At 33.8% G+C, this 26740-nt stretch overlaps 3 protein-coding genes across 3 annotated transcripts; 1 reads left to right on the top strand and 2 right to left on the bottom strand.

The window, feature by feature from the left end:
• The first annotated feature begins 5081 nt into the window (after nt 1–5081).
• LOC18435527 (uncharacterized) lies at nt 5082–6822 on the top strand. The gene is made up of 2 exons (XM_006845571.4): nt 5082–5785; nt 6101–6822. Exons 1-2 carry the CDS (start codon nt 5557–5559, stop codon nt 6526–6528), a joined length of 657 nt encoding a protein of 218 aa, XP_006845634.1. The 5' UTR covers nt 5082–5556; the 3' UTR covers nt 6529–6822.
• Nucleotides 6823–15880: 9058 nt separating this feature from the next.
• LOC18435526 (histone H4) lies at nt 15881–16529 on the bottom strand. Its single transcript, XM_006845570.4, has one exon. It carries the CDS (start codon nt 16460–16462, stop codon nt 16151–16153), a length of 312 nt encoding a protein of 103 aa, XP_006845633.1. The 5' UTR covers nt 16463–16529; the 3' UTR covers nt 15881–16150.
• Nucleotides 16530–24326: 7797 nt separating this feature from the next.
• XRCC3 (homolog of X-ray repair cross complementing 3 (XRCC3)) lies at nt 24327–26325 on the bottom strand. The gene has a single exon (XM_006845569.3). It carries the CDS (start codon nt 25533–25535, stop codon nt 24588–24590), a length of 948 nt encoding a protein of 315 aa, XP_006845632.1. The 5' UTR covers nt 25536–26325; the 3' UTR covers nt 24327–24587.
• Between the last annotated feature and the right edge of the window lie 415 nt (nt 26326–26740).

Below are 26740 nucleotides of genomic sequence, written 5' to 3'. Positions count from 1 at the left end.
CATTTTTGAAAAAGGAAAAGTATTAAATGTTCAACCAACTAAAATTGGAAATTTTGTTTCTCCAATTAATGTGTGGTTGTGTGACTTTTGAGGCTATTTCCATCGACCCACCAATCATATTCCTTTTGATTTTTAAAGCATGGATGGATTCCAAAAATGGGGTTTCAAAGAAATATGGATTTCCAAACATTATGAAGGGATGGTATTGCGTACATACGTTGTCGCAGTTAAAAGGTGTACGAGCATCTTTTTAATGTTTCCCATTGAACCTAGCTTTATTCAAGGGTCAAAAATTAATTTTACTTTTCAGTTTTATTTTTTAAATATATTTAATTAAATTTAGGTTTTTATTTTATTTTTATAAGGATAATTAAATAAAAATAATACAAAATGTTTTAAACAAAATATATTAACCTAAATGTAGTTAGATGTAGGAAAATTATTAGAAACATACATTAATTTTTGTCTAATCAGAAAAAAACGTTCAATTATCATAAACCTCATCCACACCTTTTTTTTTGACATTGTTTTAAACCAAAATAGCCTTCACAGTAATCTTATTATTGTGAAGCCCTAGCATTACGGTACTTTAAGTACCGTTATGACTGCGTATTTTACACGGCATTTTAAATGTTGTGATAACTCGAAGTATTTTAAATGCCAATATTGAGGAAAAAAGGGTGTGGACTAGATTTATGAAATTTGAGGGTTTTTTTTTTATTTGTCAAAAATTAAAGTATATTTCTAATAATTTCCCTTAGATGTATTTTGGTTTTTTATTTGAAAAATTTTTAATTATTTTTATTGAGATTTCTTGTAAAAATGAACTTATATTCCAAATTTCAGATGAATGTAGCATTTAAACAAAGGTAAAAAAAAAAAAATACGAAATTAAATTTTTGGCTATTAGATATAGCCTTGTGAAACCTCAACTATTGGAAGGTTGATTGTGCAGCCGTACAATTGATCCCATGATGTGGAGGGGATACTTTTCCTACTATAAATGCCAACAAATATGTATTATTTTGATTCTACATTGGAACATGGGGCTTCTTGTGTTCAAATTGTTGAGTCTTGAAACTTGCACTGGAAAGATAAGTTAGTAGGTGCTAAACAAGTTGGTTGAACTGACATGGGCTGGGTTTGCACGGGGGATGAACCTGACAGCTAGGTTCGGGTCAAACAAACATGGACCTGACCAAGCCTTGGATCCAACCCCATATTTTTTTTTGGTATATGTCCTTTTGTATAATTTAATATATGGGGAATTTATCCAAGTACCCATGATAGATTAACTATTTAGCATTCTACCTACGAGTGTTGATTTAATTCACAATGCCTATCAAAATACACATGATCCTGACTTGCAACTCTATAAGATTTAATCCATATCACAAATGTCCTTTTTCCAAAGCAAGAGCTCTTAGAAATCTCACAAACAAAGATAGAGAGCCATGGATCCTTGAGTAATGCATCAATTCAAAGAAAAGGAATAGGAGTTTTTAGTTTCCATTCCACTTGAATTTTGACATGTTATAGAACTTAAAGCACAAAGCAATGTCTCTATCGATTTTAACCCCCTTTCATAATTTCCTTTTTATGAAGAGACTTAAGACCTTATGTTTGCAAATAAAATCAACAGGTAGATTTATAAATGCCATAAGAGAGTTAATTTTACAATTATTATTGAGTCTGGTTTATTAAGGATATCAACCTTAAATAGCATAAATTGCACCTCTAAATTGTGTCAAAAGATTAATTTTAGTAACGAAAACCCTATAATTGCTTGAAAATTTATTTATATATCTAATTCTGAAATTTAAAACTCAATAAATAATAAGAAAATTATCATAAATATACTTTAATTTTCACCTTATTAAAAAAAAAAGAAGAAACTATTTTTGGTGGTTTAGGGTCTCCATTCTTCCCCTCTAGCGCTGAATTTCTCAGGGGCTCTTACTCTCTGGGGCAAAATTTCTCAGGGGCCTTCTGTTTTTTCGAATAGATTCAATTTTAACAACACCATTTTCGTTTCCTCCCTCTATGGGTTCGATTTTAGCCACACCACTAGTATTTTCTCTTTCTAGAACCTCAAACTTAATGGGGTTTCAAGTCTTTGACGGTCAATAAAACCCCCCATTTCCTCTGGTTTTTTAACTCTCCTCATTCGAGTAATTTTTGCTCTGCCCATTAAAGAATCCCTCCTGAGAAGCACGGAGACTCTCATACATGATGCATAGGCATTTTCCATCCCCATTCTTTTGACTGCATTTACATGTTACAGCCGAACAGCCTGGTTTCGGATGCTTCTTAGCAATGATAAAATTTCTCTTTCTAAATTTTTGGACATTAGGTTGGGTTATTTGCGCTTTCCCTCTTTGATTTGCTTTGGGAGCAAACATTAGGTTGGGTTATTTGTGCTTTCCCTCTTTGATTTGCTTTGGGATGGGAGCGTGTAGTTGCTGGTGTTTTTTGTTTCTTCTACTCAAAACCACCAATTTTCTTTGCCGAAGAGAGATTCGGGATCGAATTTCCCTTCGAGTAGTCATGCTATTTTTTTAGACTATCACCGTTTTTTAAGTACCGTGATACTCATTTGAGTAGACGTTGTACTTTAAGTGCTTTATAATATGTGAAAGCAATGGTTTAAAAAGACGGATCGGTGACTTGGATCGGGTTTCCAAAAAACCGATCCGGATCAGCGAATCGACGATCCGGATTGGAAATCGGATGAATCGGTTAAAATAAAATTTTAAAAAAATCCAAAAAAAATCCGAAAAAATTATTAAAATTCATTATAAATATTATTTTTTAGGAATTCACTAAGAAATGAGGGTACTCCATTAAGAATTTTCATGTTTTTGAATAAATATGTGAATATTGATATGTTCTTTCCCTGCATGAACCGTCATTCAGCATTTAATTTACATCACACAAAAGGATAAACATATAATTATCATGAAATGAGTATATCAACATACATGGACTACAATAAAGCATAAAATTAGTAACATATGATCTAAAAATAAAATGATAGACGACGTTATTGTTCTTCTTGGTCACGCTGGTGCCATTGATTGAATTCGTTTAACAATTCATTGATTCGATCTAAAAACGAATCATCGATATTAGCAGGCGTCTGACTATTCTCAAATCCCTAAATATTAGTGTTTTGTTGTGTTCCCAATCTAAACTCCCCGAAGATTGTTCATCCTTCATGCTCACCTGCACTGTCGTGCTCATCCCTACACTGTTGCTGTTGGGACTCGATATGTGAATAATATGGCTGGGATAGGGTGGCCTCAGAATCATCATCTCTCTCATTTTCTCTTTGAATAATATGGATTAAAAAATAATAATAACAAATTTTCAAAAAAATCGATCATGGATTAAAAAAAAAAATCACAAATTTTCAAACAATTCTATCATGGATTACAAAAAAAAATTTGATCATGGATTAAAAAAAAAGATCACAAATTTTCCAAAAATTCTATCATGGATTACAAAAAAAAATTCGATCATGGATTTAAAAAAAAAAATCACAAATTTTCAAAAAATTCAATCATGGATTACAAAAAATTCGATCATGGATTACATAAAATTCGATCATGGATTACATAAAATTCGATCATGGATTACAAAAAAAAACAAACAAAAAAAAACAAAAAATTCAATCGTGGATTACAAAAAAAAAAAAAAACAATTCGATCATGGATTACAAAAAATTCAATCATGGATTACAAAAAACTCTATCATGGGTTACAAAAAAAGCAAAAAACAAAAAATTCAATCATGGATTACAAAAAAAAAACAAACATTTCGATCATGGATTACAAAAAAAAAACAAACATTTCGATCATGTATTACAAAACATTCGATCATGGATTACAAAAAATTCTATCATGGGTTACAAAAAAAAAAAAAAAAACAAAAAATTCGATCATGGATTACAAGAAAAAAAACAAACATTTCGATCATGGATTACAAAAAATTCGATCATGGATTACAAAAAATTCTATCATGGATTACAAAAAAACAAAAAATTCGATCATGGATTACAAAAAAACAAAACCAATTCGATCATGGATTACAAAAAAATCGATCAAGTATTACAAAAAAATCTATCATGGATTACAAACAAAAAAAAAAAAAAATTCCGTACGGGACTCGCCGATTCCGTACAGTGAATCGGCGAGTCACTGTACAGAGTCGTCCGGTTCTCTCTAGAACGGGATGATTTCCGATTTTAGCCGATACGTTCCACTTTTTGCGATTTCCGAGTCGAACCGGGCAAGTCCGGTTCGACTCGGCGTTTTTTAAAACACCGTGTGAAAGTCATCCTTGCATTTAAAGTACATTGATGCACCATGTTTTTATTGTAAAGGTTATTTTAGTAAAAATAAAATAAAAAATGAGAAAAATAAGCTATGATCGAGATTTAGAAAAATGAGGTTTTTTATTTAAATAAAACAAAAATTAAGATATATTTTTATTAATTTACCTAAATAATATACATCTAGCAATTCTATAAACACAAGAAAAATATTAAAAATAGATAGTCTAGATAGAGTTACAAGAAGAGTAGCTATAGTGTTACCAGAAGAGTAGCTGGGACTAGAATTTTTTATTTTTTATTTTATCTGTACAAGGTTGAGATATCCATTGCAGGATTTTTCAATATCAAAAGAACTTTTTTTGAGACTTTTTTAAACCGTTGTATGACAAAAAATGCTAACTTCTCGTACCAAAAAAAAGGGGTTTGGTCTTGTTAACATTAAAAAAAAAGGGCAAAAAAAGAAAAACAAAACTGTCGTTTGGTCTTCGAAGCCACAACACAAGGGTAGTTTGGTCGATTGAGGGGTCAAATACTAATATGTCATTTCTAGAATTGATGGGGGCCGGTTGCTATAGAAAGAAACGGTAGGGTACCGTCATGACTCACAAGGCAAGACAAAATATCCGTCAATGAAAAATAGACAAAAATAAAAAAATTATTAAGTTTCAATTAAAAAAAGATTAAAAAGGAAAGGGCCATAAATTCATAATCAATGAAAAGGAGGGAAAAGTGAGCCTCACTTCTTGAAGGAGATGCAAAGTTTGGTTCATCGATTTTTAGAGAGAGAGAGAGGAACCGAATCATAGAATTTTTGAGAGAGAAATAAGTCTTAATCTTAAAGGAGAGAGAAAGACGCCTGAGTTTTTTAGAGAGAAAGAACAACTCTTAATCTTAAAGGAGAGAGAAAGAGACGTGAAACTCTCCATGTTTCTTAAAAAAATCTGTCTTCTCGCTCCAGAAGGTCCAAAAGCAAGAATCCCATTATAAAAATCCAGAACTCTTGAACCCCCAAAGAGTATCAACCTCATGACCCATTGTTTTCATTCTCCACAACTTTGCTCCATTTCGTAAAGGTTCAAAGTTTGGATTTTGAGAGGATTCCTGCAAGTCGAAGGATTTTCTTTCTTTCGCTCTCTAGGTGAAAAGGTTAGGTTTTTTATGTTCTGTTCAATTTGAAAGAGCAGAGGACGTAGGACGGTGCAGAGGAAGGAGGAGAGAGCATGGAAGAGATTAGGGATTTCGAGGATGATGTGCTTTCTCTCTGTGATCTCCCAATTGAAAAGGGAGAAGAGAGAGAAAGCTTCTTGAAAGAACGGAGATCCTGTAAATCTTTAGCAGAGATGGAGTATTTTGAGTTCTTTAGAGATGCGACGGCAGAGATGTGTGATGCAGAGGACTTGTTCTTCCATGGTGGGTTTCTTCCATTGAGAAGTAACAGAGAGCTAGCAGGTACGGATCTCTTTCTCATTCAGAGCATTGAAAATGGAGTGAAAAAACTAGCTTCATGTTTCTTTCGTCCTCAGAAAAGTAAAATTTAGAGTTAGAAATGGAAGCACAATGCTTGCTCTCTCTCTCTCTCTCTCTCAAATTTAGAGCAAACAATGGAGGCTAAAAACTCTCTCTCTCTCAAAAATTCAGAGTAAACAATGGAGGCTAAAATCTCTCTCTCTCTCAGACACGCGCGCACTATCTATCTAACGATCATTGAGACTTTTTTTTATTTAATCAAGCTGAATCCATTTGTTACTCTCTCTTCATTTACAGGGAGCCATCAGAGTAGCTTCGAGCCCAGAGTCGAGAGACCGGTTGATCACAGGCGGCTTAGAACCTACAGTTATCCTTCACCGAGTCACCGAAAATTGCACAGGAGTTCGACCTCCATTCCCCCCTTTTCGGGCACAAAACCACGGGAAAACCGAAATTTCCCGGAGAAGAGTGATTTTCCGACGAGATCAAGGGGGCAATTTTTGATGATTGGTTTGGTAAAAGCGCCGGAAATTCAATTGAGAGACATTAAATTCCGGCAAAGGCGCCGGAATCCGGCGATCTTTGAGAGGTCGAATTCGTCTAGAGTCTGTGTAAGGGAAGAGAAGGGTTGTAAAGGGGCATGGAAATTGCTTAGAGCTCTCAGTTGTAAGGGCCATGCTCGGGACATGGTCTCCGCTTCCCTTGGCCGCATCCGCCACGTCTAGAGATAGAGAGTGCCCTTTCGGTTGATTGGGGCATTATTCTTTTAGAGAGAGAGAGAGAGAGGTTTTTTAGAGAGAGAAAGTTTATTGGGCTGATTGGCGCTTAGTATCTGGAGTTCCATGAGAGAGATCGTTGGTCATTGTTCTCTTAGAGAGGGAGAGGGAGAGGTGATGGGTTGGTTGTAGTATTTTCAGTTCCATGAGAGATAAGGAAGTTAGGGAACAGTATAGTTGGGGTTTCCTTAATTATTGTTACTATCATTTTCATTAATATGTAGTTATTTGTTTGGTTCTCAATTTTCCAACTCTGGGATGCTTTATCAAATCTCAATTACTCCATCTTTTCATTGCTCTCTTTCTCTCTCTTAAATTTGTATCCGTGTTGCTCTCTAAAATTGTTATTACAAACTTTATGGCGCTCTCTCAATAAATATATTTTTGAGATGGACTTTAGGACTTAATTTTTAATTTTTAAGGACATGTAATCCCTAACATGGAGATCATGAATATGAATAAATAAATAAATTTTAAAAATTCAAAATAATAATTCTAATTAAAAAACATTTGGATTGTTAATCACTATTGTTTTTTAGATGAAACACCTACTCGCATCCATCTTTAGAATGGATGCTTTACACTTTCTGGACCGCATATGTAGAAATGCGGTCCAACTATAGTATAATGTGTAACGATTTAAAAGCGGCTCCAAATTTTCACGTTGGGATCTAAGAAAACTCAAAATTGGAATCTTTTCTTTTGAAAATAAACATTTAGTGACTACTAGATAGTTCACAAATTTGAGCATTCAAAAACAAAAGCGAGTCGACCTTCGGACCAAGGAAGTAGATGTGCACCGTGCTCCTGCAAGAGCATAGTAGATATGCTCCTCTCTCACTTCTCATTTACCACCTAAAATGTGATGTTTATGATATAGTGTTATCAACAGGCTACTGAAACCGTGAGGGGTCGATTCTAAGTTTTGCTGGATGGAGGTATTGGTTGGATTGGATAAAAAAAAAGTATAAGAAAAACATAGAACAACTATTGTAAAACCTAAAACCCATTATAATTTGTTGCAATTTTTTTTTTTTTTAGTCAAAACTCTCTTTAGCTAATTCTAATCAATCAAAATTAGCTAATCTCATGAAAAAAAAAAAAGAAGTCAAATATTGATTTTTTGCTTATTTATTATCCAATCTAACTCCTATTTTAGATAAACCCCGTCGGTGGTCCTACCAGTCGAAAGGGCTTATGATAGAAAAAAAACATCTTTAGTCAAAACTCTCTTTAGCTAATTCTAATAAATCAAAATTAGCTAATCTCATGAAAAAAAAAAAAAAAAAGTCAAATATTGATTTTTTGCTTATTTATTATCCAATCTAACTCCTATTTTAGATAAAACCCGTTGGTGGTCGTACCAGTCGAAAGGGCTTATGATAGAAAAAAAACATCACTAGTCTATGGTCCAAGTGCTTATGTTTTTAAAAAAATAGCACACTAGTCGATGGCCCGGCCATTGGAAAAAGGTGGTGCACTTGGTCTTGATAACTAGATTCTTTCCATTTATGTTTCTTTCCATATGACATTGATATTTGGGTGCAGTTGGCATATAGATATGTATATGTAGGAGTAGAGGTAAGGTGTACCTTCAAATTTTATCATGGTATATAAATTTGATGTAAAATATTATTAGGATTATCTCAAAATCTATTTTTATATCTAATTATAAAATTTTAAATTTAAAAAATGGTTAAAATCAAGTAGATTTATAGATATAAAAAAATCTTGAAAATAGACGGTATAGATAATATGTTGTAAATGCACTATTTCTGAGACTTACATCTTTTTACTTTTTATAGTCATACATCTTGATGTCAAGATGATCAATCAAAGGGTTTTTCAACATTAAAACTGCCTTTTCGGATTGATTTTTTAGGGGCATCGTAGTTCTACGTTATAAGGTAGCATCCTTATACAAACTTTTTCCTAGATATTTTGATGATAAAGTACTCCACTACGTAAATTTGTGATGGGGAATATGCAACCCCCCTGTCACATGACGTGCATCAAGAGATATCCGTGCAATTGTGTTTTATACACCACATAGGGAATTTGTATTACTTACGCCCAAGAAAAAACAGGAAAAAGAAAAAGTAAAACTATATTTTTCCCTTGTACGTAAGGTATACATCGAAAAAAAAACGGGCAGATTTTATACAAGGCCACTCCATTATGAGAAATGGCAAGGCCAAGCCTCAATAAGATTGGAAAAGGGCCCGGGCTTAGATGCTTAGCGCTTAACGATTTGCAACGCTACATCGTCGAATTTCTATCAAGGGTAGAAGCTCTCTCCTCACTGACTCACCCCCCAAAAAAAAACCTCTATAAGATAGTTCGAGCGTCAAATATCATCAAATTGATTGACAATTATAAGTATGAGAAAAAAATATCAGTTCTTTAAAACAGTAGACCTTGAAACATATTTAATCTGGTCTCTCATTTTAATTATCCATATAACTACAAAATATAATTGAAGGAGAAAAGGACAATGGTCGGTTCAAAATGATATGATTGGAAGTAGTAGAAAGATATGAGGACTTATTAATAGAACAGAGTGGCAGATCAGGATTTGTGAAGCCATCATCCCAATTAATTGAGAAAGGCTATAATGATGATGATAATAAGATATGTATCAATTTGGAGCTTAAATTTTTCATATTTGGAGATGCAAATAAATTTTCAAGCCACCATAAAGATTTTTGGTGCCAAGATATTATTTTTTTGGTTGTATTTGGAAGTGAACTGAAGCCCAACTCGCATGAGGCAAGTTGCCTTAAATTGCACCTAATTTTAACATTTTTAAATTGCCTTAAATTGCATTTTTAAATTGCACCTAATTTAAATTGCCTTTAAATTGCCTTTTTTAAATTTCACCTCCTTTGAATCAAATTTTTAAATTGCACCTAATTTAAATTGCCTTAAATCGTATTTTTAAATTGCCTTAAAAATTGCACCTAATTTTTAAATCGCATGAGGCTAGGATTTGGAAGAAACAAATAATTTTGGATTTCAACATTTTAAGTACTGTTCAAATGGCAAAGGTTCAACTCGAAAGATTCCTAAACTGAATCGGCCTACCTAAAAGAAAAACTAGAACATTGTGAGACTTGAGCAGTTCTTGGTCTTTAAACCAACAATTATCAAATCCTTATACCTATTCGATTTGGCCGATTCCAAGTTAGGTAAGTAATTTTTGAAATATTGACATACATTATAAAGGACATAGTTGAAAGTAGTAAGAAATGATATAAGACTTATCCTCTCACTGAAAGTACAATCCCTTAATAGAGCTAAATATAGGACTAAAATTCGTGTAGCAAACCCTAGTTAATCAGAAAAAAAAAGTTGAACTATGATGGTAGTCTAAAGTCTAAAAATATTCCCAACAATAAATGATAAAGGAAAAAGTTTATATAAGGTTGCAACCTTAAAATGTAGAACTGCATATGCACCTAAAATATCAATCAGAAAAGGTTGTTTTAATGTTGCAAACCCCTCTAATTGATCATCTTGACAACGAGATGAATGAATATGAAAAGAAAAAGATTTTGAATCCTAGAAATAGTTCATCTTGCAACACATTATCTAGACCATCCATTTTAAAGATTTTCATATGTTTATGGATCTACCTGATTTTAACTATTTTTAGAGTTTAAAATTTTATAATTAGATACAAAAATCGATTTTGAGATAATCTTAGGAATGTTTTATACCAAAATTATATGGTATGATAAATTTTGGAGGTGCGCCTTAATTGGATTGTTTAAAGGTGCAACCTTATAGAAACCACACCCAATAATAAATGGCCTGTATTATTTTCCCCATATACAGCAAGCGTACAGTCCAAATACGTACGGATTTACGATATTTTTGTGCGGAAGAAATATGGAGATGTTCAAAACAAGAGTAGAAAAACACATTACTTTTGAAGTTCTAGAAAGAAGAAAGATCCATGACAAATTGCATGAAGTAGTTGGGAATATTGAAATATGACTATGCATTTTCATAACATTTAATATTCATTTAATAATGGAATTAATTGGAGGATAGAGTATAATTATGAATATCACGAGAAGCCCGGCGATGTGGGTGTTACATAAGTTCCTATCAGACAAATATTTAAATCTCTTGCCATCCTTCTAGAAATCCCAAACGGTATTATACTCCTACAGGATTATATTATTCATTTACTCCCTAGGATAAAAGCCCATCTAGGTTAAAATTTTAGGACCCCAAAATTTTGGGGATGTAACCTCTTCAAATCCTAGATTAGCCTCAAGAAATTTTTTTTTTTTCTAAATGCACCTTGCATGCACTTCGAAGAAAAAACCGAGTGTGAAGATTGAATTGAATCTTCCCAATCTTAAGAAAGCGAGATGTAGGCGTTGGAAAACTCAAAATTCAATCTTTTTCCTTTTGAGAATAATAGTCTGGTGATAATAAGAGGGGTTTCCATTTAAAATGTCCTTTCAAATAGTTCTTCTCGCCGAGAGAGTAGATGTACACGTTGCTCTTGCGGATAACTAGTCTAAGTGGCCCTTAAGGAGTGAGAAAAAAAAGAAGGAAAAATGTCGGGTCAAACCGTCATGCTGACTCGAAGTGGGTCCAGATATGGGGTATGATAATGGCAACGTTTCTGAAGGGGTGCCTAGTGGCGGCAATTCCTGGTAATTTAGATGTCAAGCCAGGTGTACATTGTGGTCCCATGGGACCAAATTTCAGATGTGGCTCACTTGCTCCCATGAGCAAAACTCCTGATTAGGGGAATCCTCTCTTATTCATTGAATAAAGACAAAAGAAAAACAATCAATCTTTCGAAACACGAACTTTAAACGGATGGATCATAGTCCATTTGGGAGTGTGAATTGAATGCACAAAATTTTTAGCTCCCAATTATTATTATTTTTGGTTAAATTGATCTTCAGGATGAATGAGGGTGATGTTCAAAGTTTTCGGGCTAAACAAACCCCATTAAAGTCACCCTAAGCAGTAGTTTATTTACGATGGAACACCTAATATTTGTCTTGGAATGGAATTCGACAAAAAGTCAACGCATAACTCATAAGATTAAATATGAAGAAGAATTATAATATATGACTATTTGTAATATCACACTCATTATTGGCCATTAGATGTGAAATTAAATTGAGCAAAGTATTTCATCGATTGGGCTCAAAGTTTTTTAAAAAAAAATAAATTAACTTTGTAAAACTAATTTTACATCTCACAACAAAAAATAATTCTGCCCTCCTTCCATTATAAGTGAATGGTCTTGTAATGTAAACTCCAAGAGCTTAAATTTTCTTACTTTTTATTTTTTATTTTTTTTATCTTTTGTTGGTTGAGGTGTGGGTCATGGAAACTATGCAAAGGAGCCAAAGTAACATAGTTTGTCGCCTGCTTTTCTTCTTTCTCCCCTCTACTCTTTAAATAAAACGCTCTTGCCTCCTATAGTTTGAGAGTGATGTATAAGGCAAGTCTACACTAGTGTAGTGTGCTTTAAGGATTCTACAAGGCAAAAGTGAGAACTCTTCCAATGTAATTTTTTGGGCCCTACCCTTTGCCATCCTTTCCACTTTCTATTACCATATTTTTCTCTTAATACATTGTTACTACAACCAAACATGGTAACTAATTAGATAGGAGCATGTCTACTATGCTTCCATAGGAGCATATTATACATTTGCTCCTTTGGCTAGATGACCTACTTGGAAGTACTTTGTCAATATGAACATTTGGGATCTATCAAAAAATCACCCGATGATCATTTTCAAAAGTGAAATTTTAAAATTTGAGGTTTTTAAGACGTGGATGTTTATGTCTAAAAATCCGTTGATCTTTTTTCACTCATAAGATATTATTTTTTCAAGATAATATGTAGTAGTTTATGGAAATTTTGTTTTTGATTGAGGTTTGTCTTACGAGTCAAAAAGTTTACGTCTCCAAAATTTGGGGTCCTCCGTTTATTCCTAAAATGGGTTTTACTCGAGTAAGTAAATGGAAAATATGCTCCCATGGGAGCATGAAATTTTGTGCCCTTAAGTGGAGCGTGTATATTGTGCTCCATGGGAGCATAGTATAGATTTACACCATTAGCTAGACGACCTATTTTGAAGGACTTTCTCAATTCTTAAAATTTGGGATTAAGATTTTTCAAAAGAGAAATTTTGAATTTGGAGTTTTCTAACACCTAGATCTTAGCCTCAAAAAATTGGATGATTTGAGTTCAATCTTGACCTACAATTAATCATAGATTGGGTTTACGGAGTAAATAGACAGTATGCTGCTTTTTATCTCTTCAAAAAAATGGTTTGCAAGTATACGTGAAAATTTTATGTCATTTTTATTGCATTAGAGAATGAGAAAGTGTATAATGAGATCATTTACCTTTGGTACAAAACGGTCACAATTAATTTTGAACATTGGATGTGAAATTGGGTGACCCAGCGTTTTAAAAAACGCCGAGTCGAACCGGACTCGCCCGGTTCGACTCGGAAATAGTGAAAATGGAACCGGATCGCCCAAAAATCGGAAATCGTCCGGTTCTAGAGAGAACCGGACGATTCTGTACAGTGAATCGCCGATTCACTGTACGGAATCGGCGAGTCCGAACAGTGAATCGGCGATTCCGTACGGATTTTTTTTTTTTTTTTTTTTTTTTTTTTTTTTTTTTTTTTTTTTTTTTTTTTTTTTTTTTTGGTAATCCATGATAGATTTTTTTTGTAATCCATGATCGAATTTTTTGGTTTTTTGTAACCCATAATAGAATTTTTTGTAATCCATGATCGAAATGTTTGTTTTCTTTTCTTGTAATCCATGATCGATTTTTTTGTTTTTTTTTTTTTTTTTGTAACCCATGATAGAATTTTTTGTAATCCATGATCGAATGCTTTGTAATATATGATCGAAATGTTTTTTTTTTTTTTGTAATCCATGATTGAAATGTTTGTTTGTTTTTTTTTAATCCATGATTGAATTTTTTGTTTTTTGCTTTTTTTGTAACCCATGATAGAGTTTTTTGTAATCCATGATTGAATTTTTTGTAATCCATGATCGAACTATTTTTTTCTTTTTTTGTAATCCACGATTGAATTTTTTGTTTTTTTTGTTTGTTTTTTTTTGTAATCCATGATCGAATTTTATGTAATCCATGATCGAATTTTATGTAATCCATGATCGAATTTTATGTAATCCATGATTGAATTTTTTGAAAATTTGTGATTTTTTTTGTTTAATCCATGATCGAATTTTTTTTTGTAATCCATGATAGAATTTTTTGAAAATTTGTGATTTTTTTTTTAATCCATGATAGATTTTTTTGAAAATTTGTTTTTTTTTTTTTTTAATCCATATTATTCAAAGAGAAAACGAGAGAGATGATGATTCTGAGGCCACCCTATCCCAGCCATATTATTCACATATCGAGTCCCAACAGCTATAGTGTAGGGATGAGCACGAAATACTGTAAATTAAATGCTGAATGGCGGTTCATGCAGGGAAAGAACATATCAATATTCGCATATTCATTCAAAAACATGAAAATTCTTAATGGAGTACCCTCATTTTTTATTGAATTCCTAAAAACCAATATTTATAATGAATTTTAATAATTTTTTCGGATTTTTTTGAAGCTTTATTCTGACCGATTCACCCGATTCCGATCCGGATCGCCGATTCGCCGATCCCGATCGGTTTTTGAAAAGCCCGATCCGGGTCACCAATCCGGTTTTTAAACCATTGGGGTGACCGCATTTATTTTATTGACCAAGCTCAAAGTTCAAACAGAATTTTTCGAAGTTTACAGCACACCCAAGCTATCTGATTTCACATCAATGTTTGCAACACACCCAAGCTATCTGATTTCGCATCGAATGGTTATAGCTTATAAATAATTGTAACTTCCATGTACTAAAAGTAAATGGTTTCATTGTATACGATCACATAAAATACTACGAGAGACCAATGTTTCAACTACCTCATTGTAAAAAAATTTCAATGGAAAAGTATATTAAAGGCTTTTTACCTTTGGTACAAGGTGGTTATATTTAATATTGACTACTAAATGTGAAATTGAGTGTTTATATTTATTTTATTAACCAAGCTCAAAGTTCAAATGAAATTTTCTCAAACTTTATGAGACAAACATTCTCTTAAATTTCACATTAGAAGATTGTTAGTAATTGTGACCCCCCTATACCGAAGGTAAATAGCCTCATTGTATACTGTCATTTTGAAAACCCCTTTAACACATATTAATCTCAATTGAAAAACAATTCCTAATTGCGCCGCCCTCCAAGCACTTAAAAAATAAAACGTTTTATGATTGAAAAACTAATCCCAAGAACAAATGGAATAGATATTAAGAGTCCCAGATTTTTTTAAGTCTTCTCCAATAAAACAATACGTATCATCATCAGCCTTCATAACCTTGCAAACATGAAAACAATGGCATAGCTAAGTGAAAAGATTGCACACACCATACGGTCTGATTCCTGTGCGCATTGCCTCAAAGTCTTCGACAAAAGTAGTGTTGCATGATATGAAGGTTTAATTACCAAATCACATTTCTTTTTTGGTTAGTTAATAACAAAATCACTTTCTAGCATATTCGTGGTCCTATAGGTTATGTTTCAGGAAGGATCAAATAATGTAGTTTTATATTCTAAGAGAGATTCAGCAAGGGTACTTATCATTTGTAGGCTAAGTAACAAAGATAAAAATGGTTAGGCTGATTCTTAAAAGCTCCTTCCATTTACTTCAAAAGAATACCTTAGAATATAGAGGCTCAAATGTTCAAGAAACTTCTTTTTTTTTTTTTTGCTTCTAAGGAATAAATTCTAAATTATTACATGGAAAATCTTCTTAACATATCTGATTTTAATAAAAACGAGAAATTTATATAGAGCCTAGGCTCTAAACAATCAAATTTGAGCCTACCTAAAAAAGAAGATGTTGATTTGATACCCAAATATCTTCAAATTGATCATAGTCTATTTTAGGCACTGATGATTTTATTTTATTTCTTCATAGTTCATCAGTGCATAAAATAGACAGCAACACAAGATTGAACAATGGTCAAGATAACAAACAATGCAGGTTAATCTGAGGTCTGAGCAGAGTTTAGTATAGTAAATTAATCAAAGTCACACATTAGATGCTCCACTCAAACCGTCTTAACTAAAAAAAGGCGAAATTTGCACAAACCTAAAAGTTTGAATAAAACCAGCACCCCCAATTTCACCACAACGTAACATAAATAACAGATATAAATAAGAAAAGGGAAGTTGGAAATGAATTAACAGGGCCTTCAATCCAACAACTTCATTCAATATCCCCAAAATCAATTAAATTTCGTTTCTTCAATAAACCACCACGAAACTCCAAAACTTTTCAACCCAAAATACAAAAGCCCCAAATGTACCTAACCTCCATCACAGAAACCCTACAAAAGGTCAAAAAACCAAGAAACAAAGCTAGAAATAGGAGAAAGAAGATATGAGCGAGATACAGTGTTATAATAGATGAGAATTTACATCACTAAAATCTAGGAACCATAGACCAAACCCTAGCCACCAAAGCCATAGAGGGTGCGGCCTTGGCGCTTTAGGGCATAGACCACATCCATGGCGGTCACAGTCTTCCTACGTGCATGCTCAGTGTAGGTAACAGCATCCCTGATAACATTTTCAAGGAAAATCTTAAGAACGCCTCTGGTTTCTTCATAAATAAGACCACTGATACGCTTCACTCCTCCCCTTCGAGCCAAACGACGAATTGCAGGCTTGGTGATCCCCTGAATGTTATCGCGAAGCACCTTCCTGTGCCTCTTCGCTCCACCCTTTCCCAGTCCCTTACCTCCCTTTCCTCTTCCCGACATTTTCTCTCTCTATAAACCTAGCTTTCTCTCTCTAAACTTTCAGAAATGGCGAAGGGAAAATGATATTGGATCTGGTTTTAATATGGCGAGTGAGTGATTTGTGGCCGTTGGATTGTTAGTCAATCCAGGTGAAGACGAGGGGCTCTTTGGGGACTGTTGGATTGGTTTTGGTAGCCTGTGATTGGTGGGTTTTGGTTTCGAGAGGTGCTACGGATTCAGTTAGGGTGCTTAAGGTAGCGATTGCCCTTGTTTTCTTCACTAATGACGTTTTAGTCTATTTCTGACAATCCTTGGGGCTTAAGCGGGTGTGTTTGTTCGCTGCGAGAGATTTCGAGTTTTTTTGGATTTTGTCTCGTCAAAGGGTGGGTGTCGTTAAAATGGTATTTGATTGAATAGATAAGGGTAGTTTGGATCTTGTGCAGTGGGATGGATTTTGTGATTAGATGGGATTTCGGCCCAAATTCGTTTAAATGCGGAACATCTAAAATTTCGGTCGAAATCAAGTGAACGGGATTATTGGTTTATATAACTGCGAGGCTCTAAACAATTATTCACTCTTTGGGGTAAAAATGTGACCTTCAAAAAGTGAATAATAATTTCAAAACAATTATCTCGAGGCTTTTAAATCAGGGTTTAAAAAATCGTCGAGTCGAGCCAGACTCACTCGGTTTGACTCGGGAATTGCCTGAGTCCGAGCCGGTTCCACTAATAAACCGGAATCGCCCGAGTCCAGAGAGAACCGTGCGATTCCCAACGGTAACTCGCGAGTCAGACCGAGTCACCTGCAAGAACACGGGCTACACAGTATTCTTCACGGGATTTCAATATTTTTTGTTATTTTGTCATCGATTTTCAACTTTTTCAGCCGTATGAACGAATCTTGCAGGCTTTAATTCAAATTTCTCATTCATTTGAGTCAATAAAACGAATTAAAAAGCGCCGTTTGGTATCAACATATTTGGATCGAAGAGTGAGTTTTAGGGTTTCCGCCATTTCACTGATTTCAAACGAAATAACGCATCACTTTTTGTAAAATTTCAAGGTGAGTGGTCGTAGGAGTGTTGGTCAAAATTTTTGTTCATAATTTGTGATTATCTTGGAGGAATACATATCAATTTTGAGTTTGAGGGCACGGGTACATGACAAACAGGTAAGAACTATTTTTTTTTTTTTTTTTTTCAGCCATGCGATCAAATTCAGTCAATATTTTTGCAAATCCTGTATTAAATTTATAGGGTTTTGATTTGTTGCAGTGTTGTTTATCGTCACATGTATTCAATTTGATTATATTTATTCAATTTGAGTTGGATTTTTGAAAAAAAAACTTTGATGTCTGTTAAAAAAATATGGACGGACTTTTTTTTTTTTTTTCCGCCATTCTCTCAATTTTAGTAAATATTTTGCAAATAATGTGTTGAATTTATAGGGTTTTCATTCGTTATAGTGTTGTTTATCATTACACGTATTTAATTTTATCTGATTTATTTAATTTGAGCTTGATTTTTTAGATTGAATGATTGATGTTTGTGAAGAACTGTGTTTTTTTTTTTTTTCCTCAATTCAACCGATTTTATTTGATATTTTGATAATAATGTGTTAATATTATAGGGCTTTGATTTCCTATAGTGTTGTTTATCAAAACATGTATTCAATTTGATGTAATTTATTCGATTTGAGGCGGATTTTTTAGTTGAAATGACTGATGTTAGGTTGGTATGTGAAGAACTGGGTTTTTTTTTTATTATTAATGTTTTTGAGAAATATTGATTTTTCGAAAAATTATTTTTGATTATCATGAAGAATTAAACAATATTTTTAATTTTTATTTTTAACTTTCTAGTTCAAAAAATTGCATGTTGATAGATTATTCATGCAAAAAAATACATGCTATTATATTTTTAATGCAAAACTATATTTTTTAATTTGTTGTTAATACAAACAAACACATTAACAAATACATGCTGTTAAACTGTATTATATTTTTAATACAGTTTAGCATTAAAAAAATATTTTAAATTTTTAAACTTTTAATGCAAAAAATACATGTAGTTAAACTGTATTATCATTGTAAAAAAATCGTGGCATGTTATTACATTTTTAATGCAAAATTATATTTTTTAATTTGTTGTTAATGCAAAAATATATATTAACAAATACATGTTGTTAAACTGTATTATATTTCTAATGCAGTTTTGCATTAAAAATGTATTTTTAATTTTTAAAAATTTTAATGCAAAAGATACATGTTGTTAAACTGTATTATCATGAGGAATTAAAGTGAATATCATTGTAAAAAAATCATGGTATATTATGCTATTTTTAATGCAAAACTGTATTTTTTAATTTGTTGTTAATGCAAAAAAATACATTAACAAATACATGTTGTTAAACTGTATTATATTTTTAATGCAGTTTTGCATTAAAAAAGTATTTTAAATTTTTTAAATTTTTTAAATTTTTAATGCAAAAAATACATGTTGTTAAACTGTATTATCTTGAGGAATTAAAGTGAATATCATTGTAAAAAAATCGTGGCATGTATGATAATTATATTATATTGCAATTTTCAATTTTATTATTAAATTTTCAATGCAAAAAATGTATGTTCTTGATAAGTGAGTTGTAGCCATGTTTGGAGCTTGCATTTTTTATTATATTATCTTGCATATTTGTAATTGAGATTTACGACTATTTGTGATCATTTCAATCGAGTTGGATTGTGCCGACTATATCATTATAAATTTTATTTGTAGCATTGTGAATGATTATATCATTATAAATATTTTTTGTATCAAATATACGTGTAGTGGCATTATGGATGACTATATTAATGTAATTTTTTTCTTGATTCTAAGTGTGACTTATACAAACTTTTTTTTATCTATAATATTGCATAAATATTTTCTTTTTCTCTGTAGGAACTAATTCATGTTTGTTGAAATGAAGATTTGTGACAAGTCCATATGTATTAGCATTGTGAATTACTATACCATTGTAAATATATTTTTTATTGATACTATATCAATGTAAATTTATTGTTCTATATGTAGTGGCTGATACAAGATATTTTTATCTATAATGTTGCATAAATAAATTATTTTCCCAGTGGAAATTAAAATATTTTTGTCAATAGAAGTATTTGTATTAACAACAAATATAACTTCATGAACTACCCCTACATATTAGCACTACACATGGTGATTATTTTTCATGTTGAACTGTCAGGTTAATTTTTAACATTTTATATTTTTAAGTTGAACCATGGCAAGATCTGCGGAAGACCCTGCATGACAACACGGGGTCAAACTTGATCCCAACAAAAAAGACAAAATTATTTGTAATTACTGCCAAAGAGTGATAAGTAGTGGGGTACATAGGTCCAAGCAACACTTGGCAAGGGTTAAGGGAGATTTTTCTACGTGCAATAGTGTTCCTAATAATGTAAGAAAGCAGATGGCGGCATTTCTCAAAGCTACCAAAAGTAAAAAAATTGCAAAGCAGATGATGGATGAGGAGATAACTAGTTTATATACGCCATCAAGCGCGAATGATCCAGAAAAGCAATATAATAATGACTTGGAGATGACTACAAGAATGAGTTTACATGAAACATATCAGAGGAAACGCTGGTTTAGAATGCCTGGTGGTTATGACATGGGCATGCATGGTGGGCCCAGCTCAAACATGCATGGCGGGCCCAGTTCGAGCATGGATGGCGGGCCCAACTTAAATATGTATGGAGGGGTTGGTGGCAATATGTATTAACAGGAATCAGACGTTGAAAAAATTGTTTCTAGCTTACCTAGGAGTGCCAGTATTGCAGGTCATGGTCGTATAGACCCATTTCTCTCAAAGCCTAAGTCAAAACAGATAACCCTCAAAGGCATGGTGAAAGATACGAGAAACATGTTGAGCAGATATATAGGAAAATGGTTCTACAATAAAGGGATCCCCTTTGATGCAGTCAATAGCCCATATTTTCCACCTATTGTCAATGCAATCCAGAAAGCCGGGCCCGGGGTAAAACTCTCGACGGCATGTGAGCTCAGTGGGTCAATATTGGATGAAGAGGTGGAGGAAGTTAGAAAGTAGATTGAAGAATATAAATAGAGTTGGTCAAGAACAGACATTACTCTCATCAGTGATGGTTGGTTGAATAAAATTAACAAAAATGAGTTTATAAACTTCTTGGCCTATTCCCCAAAAGGTACAGCTTTTTTGTGTAGCAAATACATATAAGGGACGAAGAAGGATGCAAACTTCTACGTACGACTATATGATCAGATAGTGGATGAGGTGGGAGATAAGCATGTAGTTCAGTTTATTACGGACAATACGCGTGCATGTGTTTCTGCAGGCAGCAAGTTGATGGATAAGAGGAAGCATCTAGTATGGACCCCGTATGCAGCACACAACATCGATTTGATGTTAGAGGAGATCAGTGAGATCAAAATTATGAAGGAGATTCTACAGGAAGCGAGGTTGGTGTCCAGATTTGTATATAACAATTCTAAAATTTTATTTTTGTTCAGAGATCAGTCTAAGAAAAAAGAGATAATCAGGCCTGCCATAACCTGCTTTGTGACAGATTACGTGGCTGTGGACTCCATTCGAGAATCTGAAGGTGCAATAAAGAGATTGTTTACCAGTGAAAAGTGGTTAAATGACCGCCTTTCGAGGTCCAGTACCAGGCTAGAAGTGGACGGCATAGTCTCAAAGAGGAGGTTCTGATCTCGATGTTCCAGTATCGTAGAGGCCACTGCCCCTTTGGTCACGGTGTTAAAAATAGTGGATGCTGACAAAAAAGCTACCATTGGCATCCTTTATGAAGCTATCGAGATAGCTAAATCAGTTATTAGGGAGAAGTGTAGTTTTGCTAGTAAAGTGATCGAGCTTATAGAAAGAAGGTGGAACACCAAATTTGGATGCCCAATTTATTATGCAAGTAAATATATATTTATATCATTAGAATGTTTCATTGTAAATTATTTTTTTATGAAATTTTAAATGACATTTCTCTATCTATATATTTTCCAGGTTATTACTTCAACCCAAAATTTTTCTATTTGACACCTGAACATCCCCACAAGATTATGGAAGGGGTCAGATACATTATTGTCAGGTTGGAGAGAAGCCATCGAAACCAGGTAGCAGCAATACAAGATGTATTATTTAATATTTCGGTAAGAACTTGATTGAGTTGTTATATTTGTGAGGAATAATGCACTAAAACGAAATATTTTGTTTTAGCTTGCTATGTATATGGATGCTATAGGATCTTTCATAACTAAACTTGTCAGGAATTCTCGAACTAAGATGGATCCAGGTTATCCCCTAACTAATATTTTGTTCATTCATATATTTAATCTTATGAATTGTTCTTGCCCTTATAATGCTTTTTACATTTTAATCCAGTTGAATGGTGGGAGATATATGGTAGTGATGCACCTCACTTAAAAAAGCTAGCAATCAAGGTGCTCTCCCAAACATATTCTGCTACTGGCTGTGAGCAAAACTAGAGTACGTTCAAATGGTTGCACACTACTAGAAGGAATCGACTCGCTTCGAAAAAGTTTCATAAACTAGTCAACGTTCATTACAATTTAAATCTCCGAGAGCGACAAATAAGAAAGAAGCTTGAAGACTATGGGCCGATAGATTTGGAAACAATATTTGTCACAGACACGGCAAAACAATGGGTAGTAGAAGAAGAGGAGCCAGTGTTGTACAAGAAAGCGTAACTTGAGGCTATCGGTGAGGAAGATCTTGAAGAAAGTGATGAGCAGCATGAAAGAGGAAGCAGCCCGCCAACATATCCACAATTCGTCGGAGATATCGGTAATATTGCAGCTAATGAGGGAGAGTGGGAAGGGGGTCTAAAGGAAAATGAGAGAGATGATGATTCTGAGGCGACCCAATCCCAGCCAAATTATTCACATATCGAATCCCAACAACAAGAGGGTAGGGCTGAACACGATAGTGCAGATGAGCATGAAGGATGGACAAGCTTCGGGGATTTTGGATTAGGACCACAACAAAACACTAACACTCAGGGATTTGGGTATAATGAAGTGCCCACTAATTTAGATGATTCGTTTTTAGATCGAGTCAATGAATTGTCACGCGAATTCAGTCAATGGCACTAGCGTGACCAAGATAAAGAACAACGTCGTCTGTCATTTTATTTTTAGATCGTATGTTACGAATTGTATGCTTTATTGTAGTTCATGTATGATGATATACTTAATCCATGATAATTCTATGTTTATCCTTTTGTGTAATGTAAATTAAAGGGTAAATAGTAGTTTATGCAGGGAAAAGAACATATCAATATTCGCATATTCATGCAAAGAAATGAAAATTCTTAATGGAATACCCTTATTTCTTATTGAATTCCTAAAAAACATCATTTATAATGAATTTCAATATTTTTTTCAGATTTTTTTTAAGGTTTAATCCTACTGATTCAGCCGATTCTCGATCCGAATCTCCGATTCGCCGATCTGGATGGTTTTTGAGATGTCCGATGCGGGTCACCAATCCGCTTTTTAAACCACTGCATTAAACAATCAAATTAGGATGCACTTCAAAAAATTTATTAAAAGATGTTGTTTTGATGCTCAAATATGTTCAAATTGATCATCTTGATCTCATGATGCATGAACATGAAAAAACAATCGGAAATAATGTATCTTGTAATGAAATTTGGATCGTCAATTTTCAAGATTTTCAAGTTTTCATAGATCTGCTCAATCTATAATATTTTTGAAACTTTAAATTTTGTAATCACAAATAAAAATATATTTTAAAGTAATCACAAATATTTCTAATTCAAACCACATTTCTCGATACTATTTGAAAGTACACTTTTACTTTGATTGTGTAGAGCCTCAGCTCTATCCAAACCGCACTTTTTTATTAAAAGAAACCTTCAAAATCTTTTTTTTAAAGACTTCGGCCCTTCAATGAATGTCACTATTGCGTATTACTATTTAATGTAAAATTTGATAGCGTGATATAAAATTCAAAAAAATTTCATCCCGGTAATCCATAGCCATGAGATGTCAAATCTAAGAATTTGGCGTAAGGACGAGAAATTTCCATTCAATTTTTTGGACAAGTCAATGGGACAACCCCGAGCTTTCGATTTCAAATTATATGGCCAAGAGTGATTCTGATGCCTTTATACAAAAGGTAAATAAATCTTCTTTTATATTTCTCTAAAGAAAATTCCTTGTTGATAACATACCTTATTTGAACTATATACATGTGATAACATACCTTATTTGAACCATATGGGATTGGATGAGAAATACATGTGATAACATACCTTATTTGAACTATATGGGATTGGATGAGAAAAAAGGCCGCAACTTGGTGAGACGGTAAAAAAATTGGCTAACAAGGGCGAGAAATCGGTGATCACTTTGTGCATAAAAAACCAAAAGTTAAAACTGTTTCCCATTCATCCCTCTCCGGACCCTGCGTGAGCGGGGATTGGATGAGAAAGCAAGCAATGGTTCCTAGGCAGATAAAGCATTCCACATAAAACCCCAATGCCAACATTCTCCATGATTTATACTGTAAATTATGGATGACAAATAATTCTTTTGGGCAGTAAAGAATTACTGTTGATTTTTTTATTGGTCTGAATTTACCACTATAATTATCTTTTCCACTTCACATGATCATGTGAAAAAGAAAAAATAAAGTATTTGGAACCAATCTTTTGTCTCTATCTTATTTCTCTGTTTTTGTTTATTTCGAGTGCTTGGAATTTGCAAGCAAACAAACAAGATGAGATCAAAAAATGCTAGGGCCCTAATTCAATGGATTATATTTTCATTTAACAAAAATGCAATTCTGAGAAGAAATCTATCAAAAATTATATTGAAATTACATTCTTCAAATTTTAATTTAACAAAAATGCAATTCGTGAAGAAATCTCTATATTGAAATTTAGAATCTTCAAATTTCTGCACAAATATATGCCACAAAACTAACAAATACCCTCAATTCCCCTCCTCTTTAGCCTCTTCTTTAAATAGAGGAAGCACCTCACATTTCACTGGTAAGATCTTATAGTGCTTTCAGCTATTTCCTCAAAAATATAAAACCAGAGGTTTCACGGCTTCACCCCAAAAACCCCATCTCTCCTGATCTCAAACTCACAAGAAAACTTTGGCAAATGGGGGGCAAAAACAACCTGCATTTTCCTTCTGGTTCGTGTTCGAAAATCACCATAACCATCCTCAAAACCACCATTCTCTGACAAAGCTTGACTATTAGAACCCCACATTTTGTTGTCTGCAACTTTCTCCTCATCCCTCGAGAGAAAAACCCTAGAATTGACGCAGTTAGCCCAAGATAAGCCCAAAGCAGGGCAAACCTTTCTCCCTGACGAGAACAAACAACTGTAGTTCCCAACCTGCACTTCATTCAAACCCTCCAGACCCACTGAATCAACCACCTGGTTTGTAACAACAATGGCGACCTCGAATTTCGACGCTAAAGCCTTGAGCTTTGAAGCGATCTTGAAGAAGAGAGAAGACCTTCGAGATAGATCAGCTAGGTGGTTGTCGAACTCAGACCTAAAAAGGGCAGCAACGGAGTCCAATACAACCAGCTTCACAGGCCTTATCAGAGGCTGAGAAATTAGGGTTTCAACTCGATCCAGGAACTCTAGAAGCTCTTCAGAAGTCTGGACTCCATGAACGAGGATGTGGTCACAGGGGTCGAAGCTGGGGCTAGGGTTTGGGTGCTTGAATGTTGCAGAGAGAGTTTTGAGGCGACGAAAGGGGAAAGGAGGCTCTGAGAAAATGTAGAGAGAGGTTGAGTTGAGACCACCATGAGAGCGAGGGAGGAGAGAGCAGAGAAGAAGTTGCAGAGAGAGTTGGGTTTTTCCACACGAGCTCTCTGAAACAAGCTCAGTTATAGAGCCACAAGGGATTCCGCCATTGAAGAAGGAGTCAAGGATTGGGCAGCCTAGAGTGCACTTCTGAAAGGAGATTAGGGTTAGAGGAATGGGATTCAGGGTTTCTTCTCCTTCTTGCTCTAAAGCATAAGAAGACATTGGGTTATCTCATGATTCTGCTTTGCTGTTTTAAGTTCACAATGTCCTCTTAATAATTAGAAGGACCCGATTTTTATGCGCCCAAGCCCGCATATATGGTAATGCCGGCCTATTAATAAATCGATTTTGCAATAAACTTTTAAGGACACGTAATCTCTAATACGATGATCATGAATATAAAAAATAATTATAATTTAAAAACAAAAATAATAATTTTAACAAGAAAACACTTGTACCGTTAGTTTCATGATTTTCATGTTAGAGATTACATGTCCTTAAATAGATTTATTAAGAGGCCGGCATTTCTAAATATGCGAGCTGGGCCACGTAGAAACCGGGTCCTTCTAAAAAAAGAGAGAGAAAGAGAGATTTAATAGTTTAAATAGGGTTTGGAATTCATAGTTTTTAAGGCGGGAAACAGAATAGGCGAGCATGAGAAGTTAAGTAATTTTTATTCATATGTCCCCGTCTTTTTCCTTTAGAAAATCTCCCTCCATAGTTTGATTTGAGGTTCATATTCATCTTTTTAGTTCTTTTTCTTCTTTTCTTTTTTTTTAAATTGTGGTTATTTCAGACCTCAAAGTTCTGAAGCCTAAAACTTGGTACCTTCAAGGTCCAAATTTATTTTTAATTTATTAACATGAGTTTCAAGTACCCAAAGGGCCATCAAACCTTCAAGATCCGAAGTCAATAAAGTTTTTCTATTCATTTCTTTTCTTTTCACATGCGAGAGATGTGAAGTTTTAACCATGGACCTTGAAAGTCACATATAAAGGTTATTTCGAAAAAAAAAAAAGTATGGCCAATGATATTAAACTTTGAGAATCGATATTTTAAGCAACAATAAGTCAATAACTTGGAGGTACATATGCCTAAATTTCTCACTGAATTCTTGCACCCAAAAAAATAAAACCCCGAAAGGAATACATGCTGGAAATTCCTTTGAAACTATGGTCGCTTTTTTGAAAACTGGCATATTTCTTAATCGAACTTTTCAAACTGTATTGGTGTCTCCTAGTTTCAACTTGTTTTTTTAGCTTTGTTGGGGCGTCTCTTATTTAGTCAGCTCTAGAAGCCAGGCAGCCTGGTCTTGAAAAACTTGAGCCAATCCAATCAGCTCCAGCCCAGAGCCGGTGGGGTCCCGAGCCAAGCTAACCCATCCCATGTCCGGCCGGTTGCCTACCTTATTAGCTCCCTGAAGTATC

Source organism: Amborella trichopoda, chromosome 12 (genome assembly GCF_054954075.1).
Source record: "Amborella trichopoda isolate Santa Cruz 75 chromosome 12, AtrichopodaSantaCruz75HAP2 v2.0, whole genome shotgun sequence".
Classification (NCBI taxonomy): domain Eukaryota; kingdom Viridiplantae; phylum Streptophyta; class Magnoliopsida; order Amborellales; family Amborellaceae; genus Amborella; species Amborella trichopoda.
The sequence above is the reverse complement of the archived record's forward strand: the minus strand, read 5'-3'. Positions and strand labels throughout refer to the sequence as shown.

Excerpts from the sequence above, each read along its gene's own strand:
- LOC18435527 (XM_006845571.4), top strand. The coding sequence starts at position 5,557 with ATGGAAGAGATTAGGGATTTCGAGGATGATGTGCTTTCTCTCTGTGAT. Across the intron at positions 5,786-6,100 it reads AAGTAACAGAGAGCTAGCAG|GGAGCCATCAGAGTAGCTTC; the intron begins GTACGGATCTCT and ends CTTCATTTACAG.
- LOC18435526 (XM_006845570.4), bottom strand. The coding sequence starts at position 16,462 with ATGTCGGGAAGAGGAAAGGGAGGTAAGGGACTGGGAAAGGGTGGAGCG.
- XRCC3 (XM_006845569.3), bottom strand. The coding sequence starts at position 25,535 with ATGTCTTCTTATGCTTTAGAGCAAGAAGGAGAAGAAACCCTGAATCCC.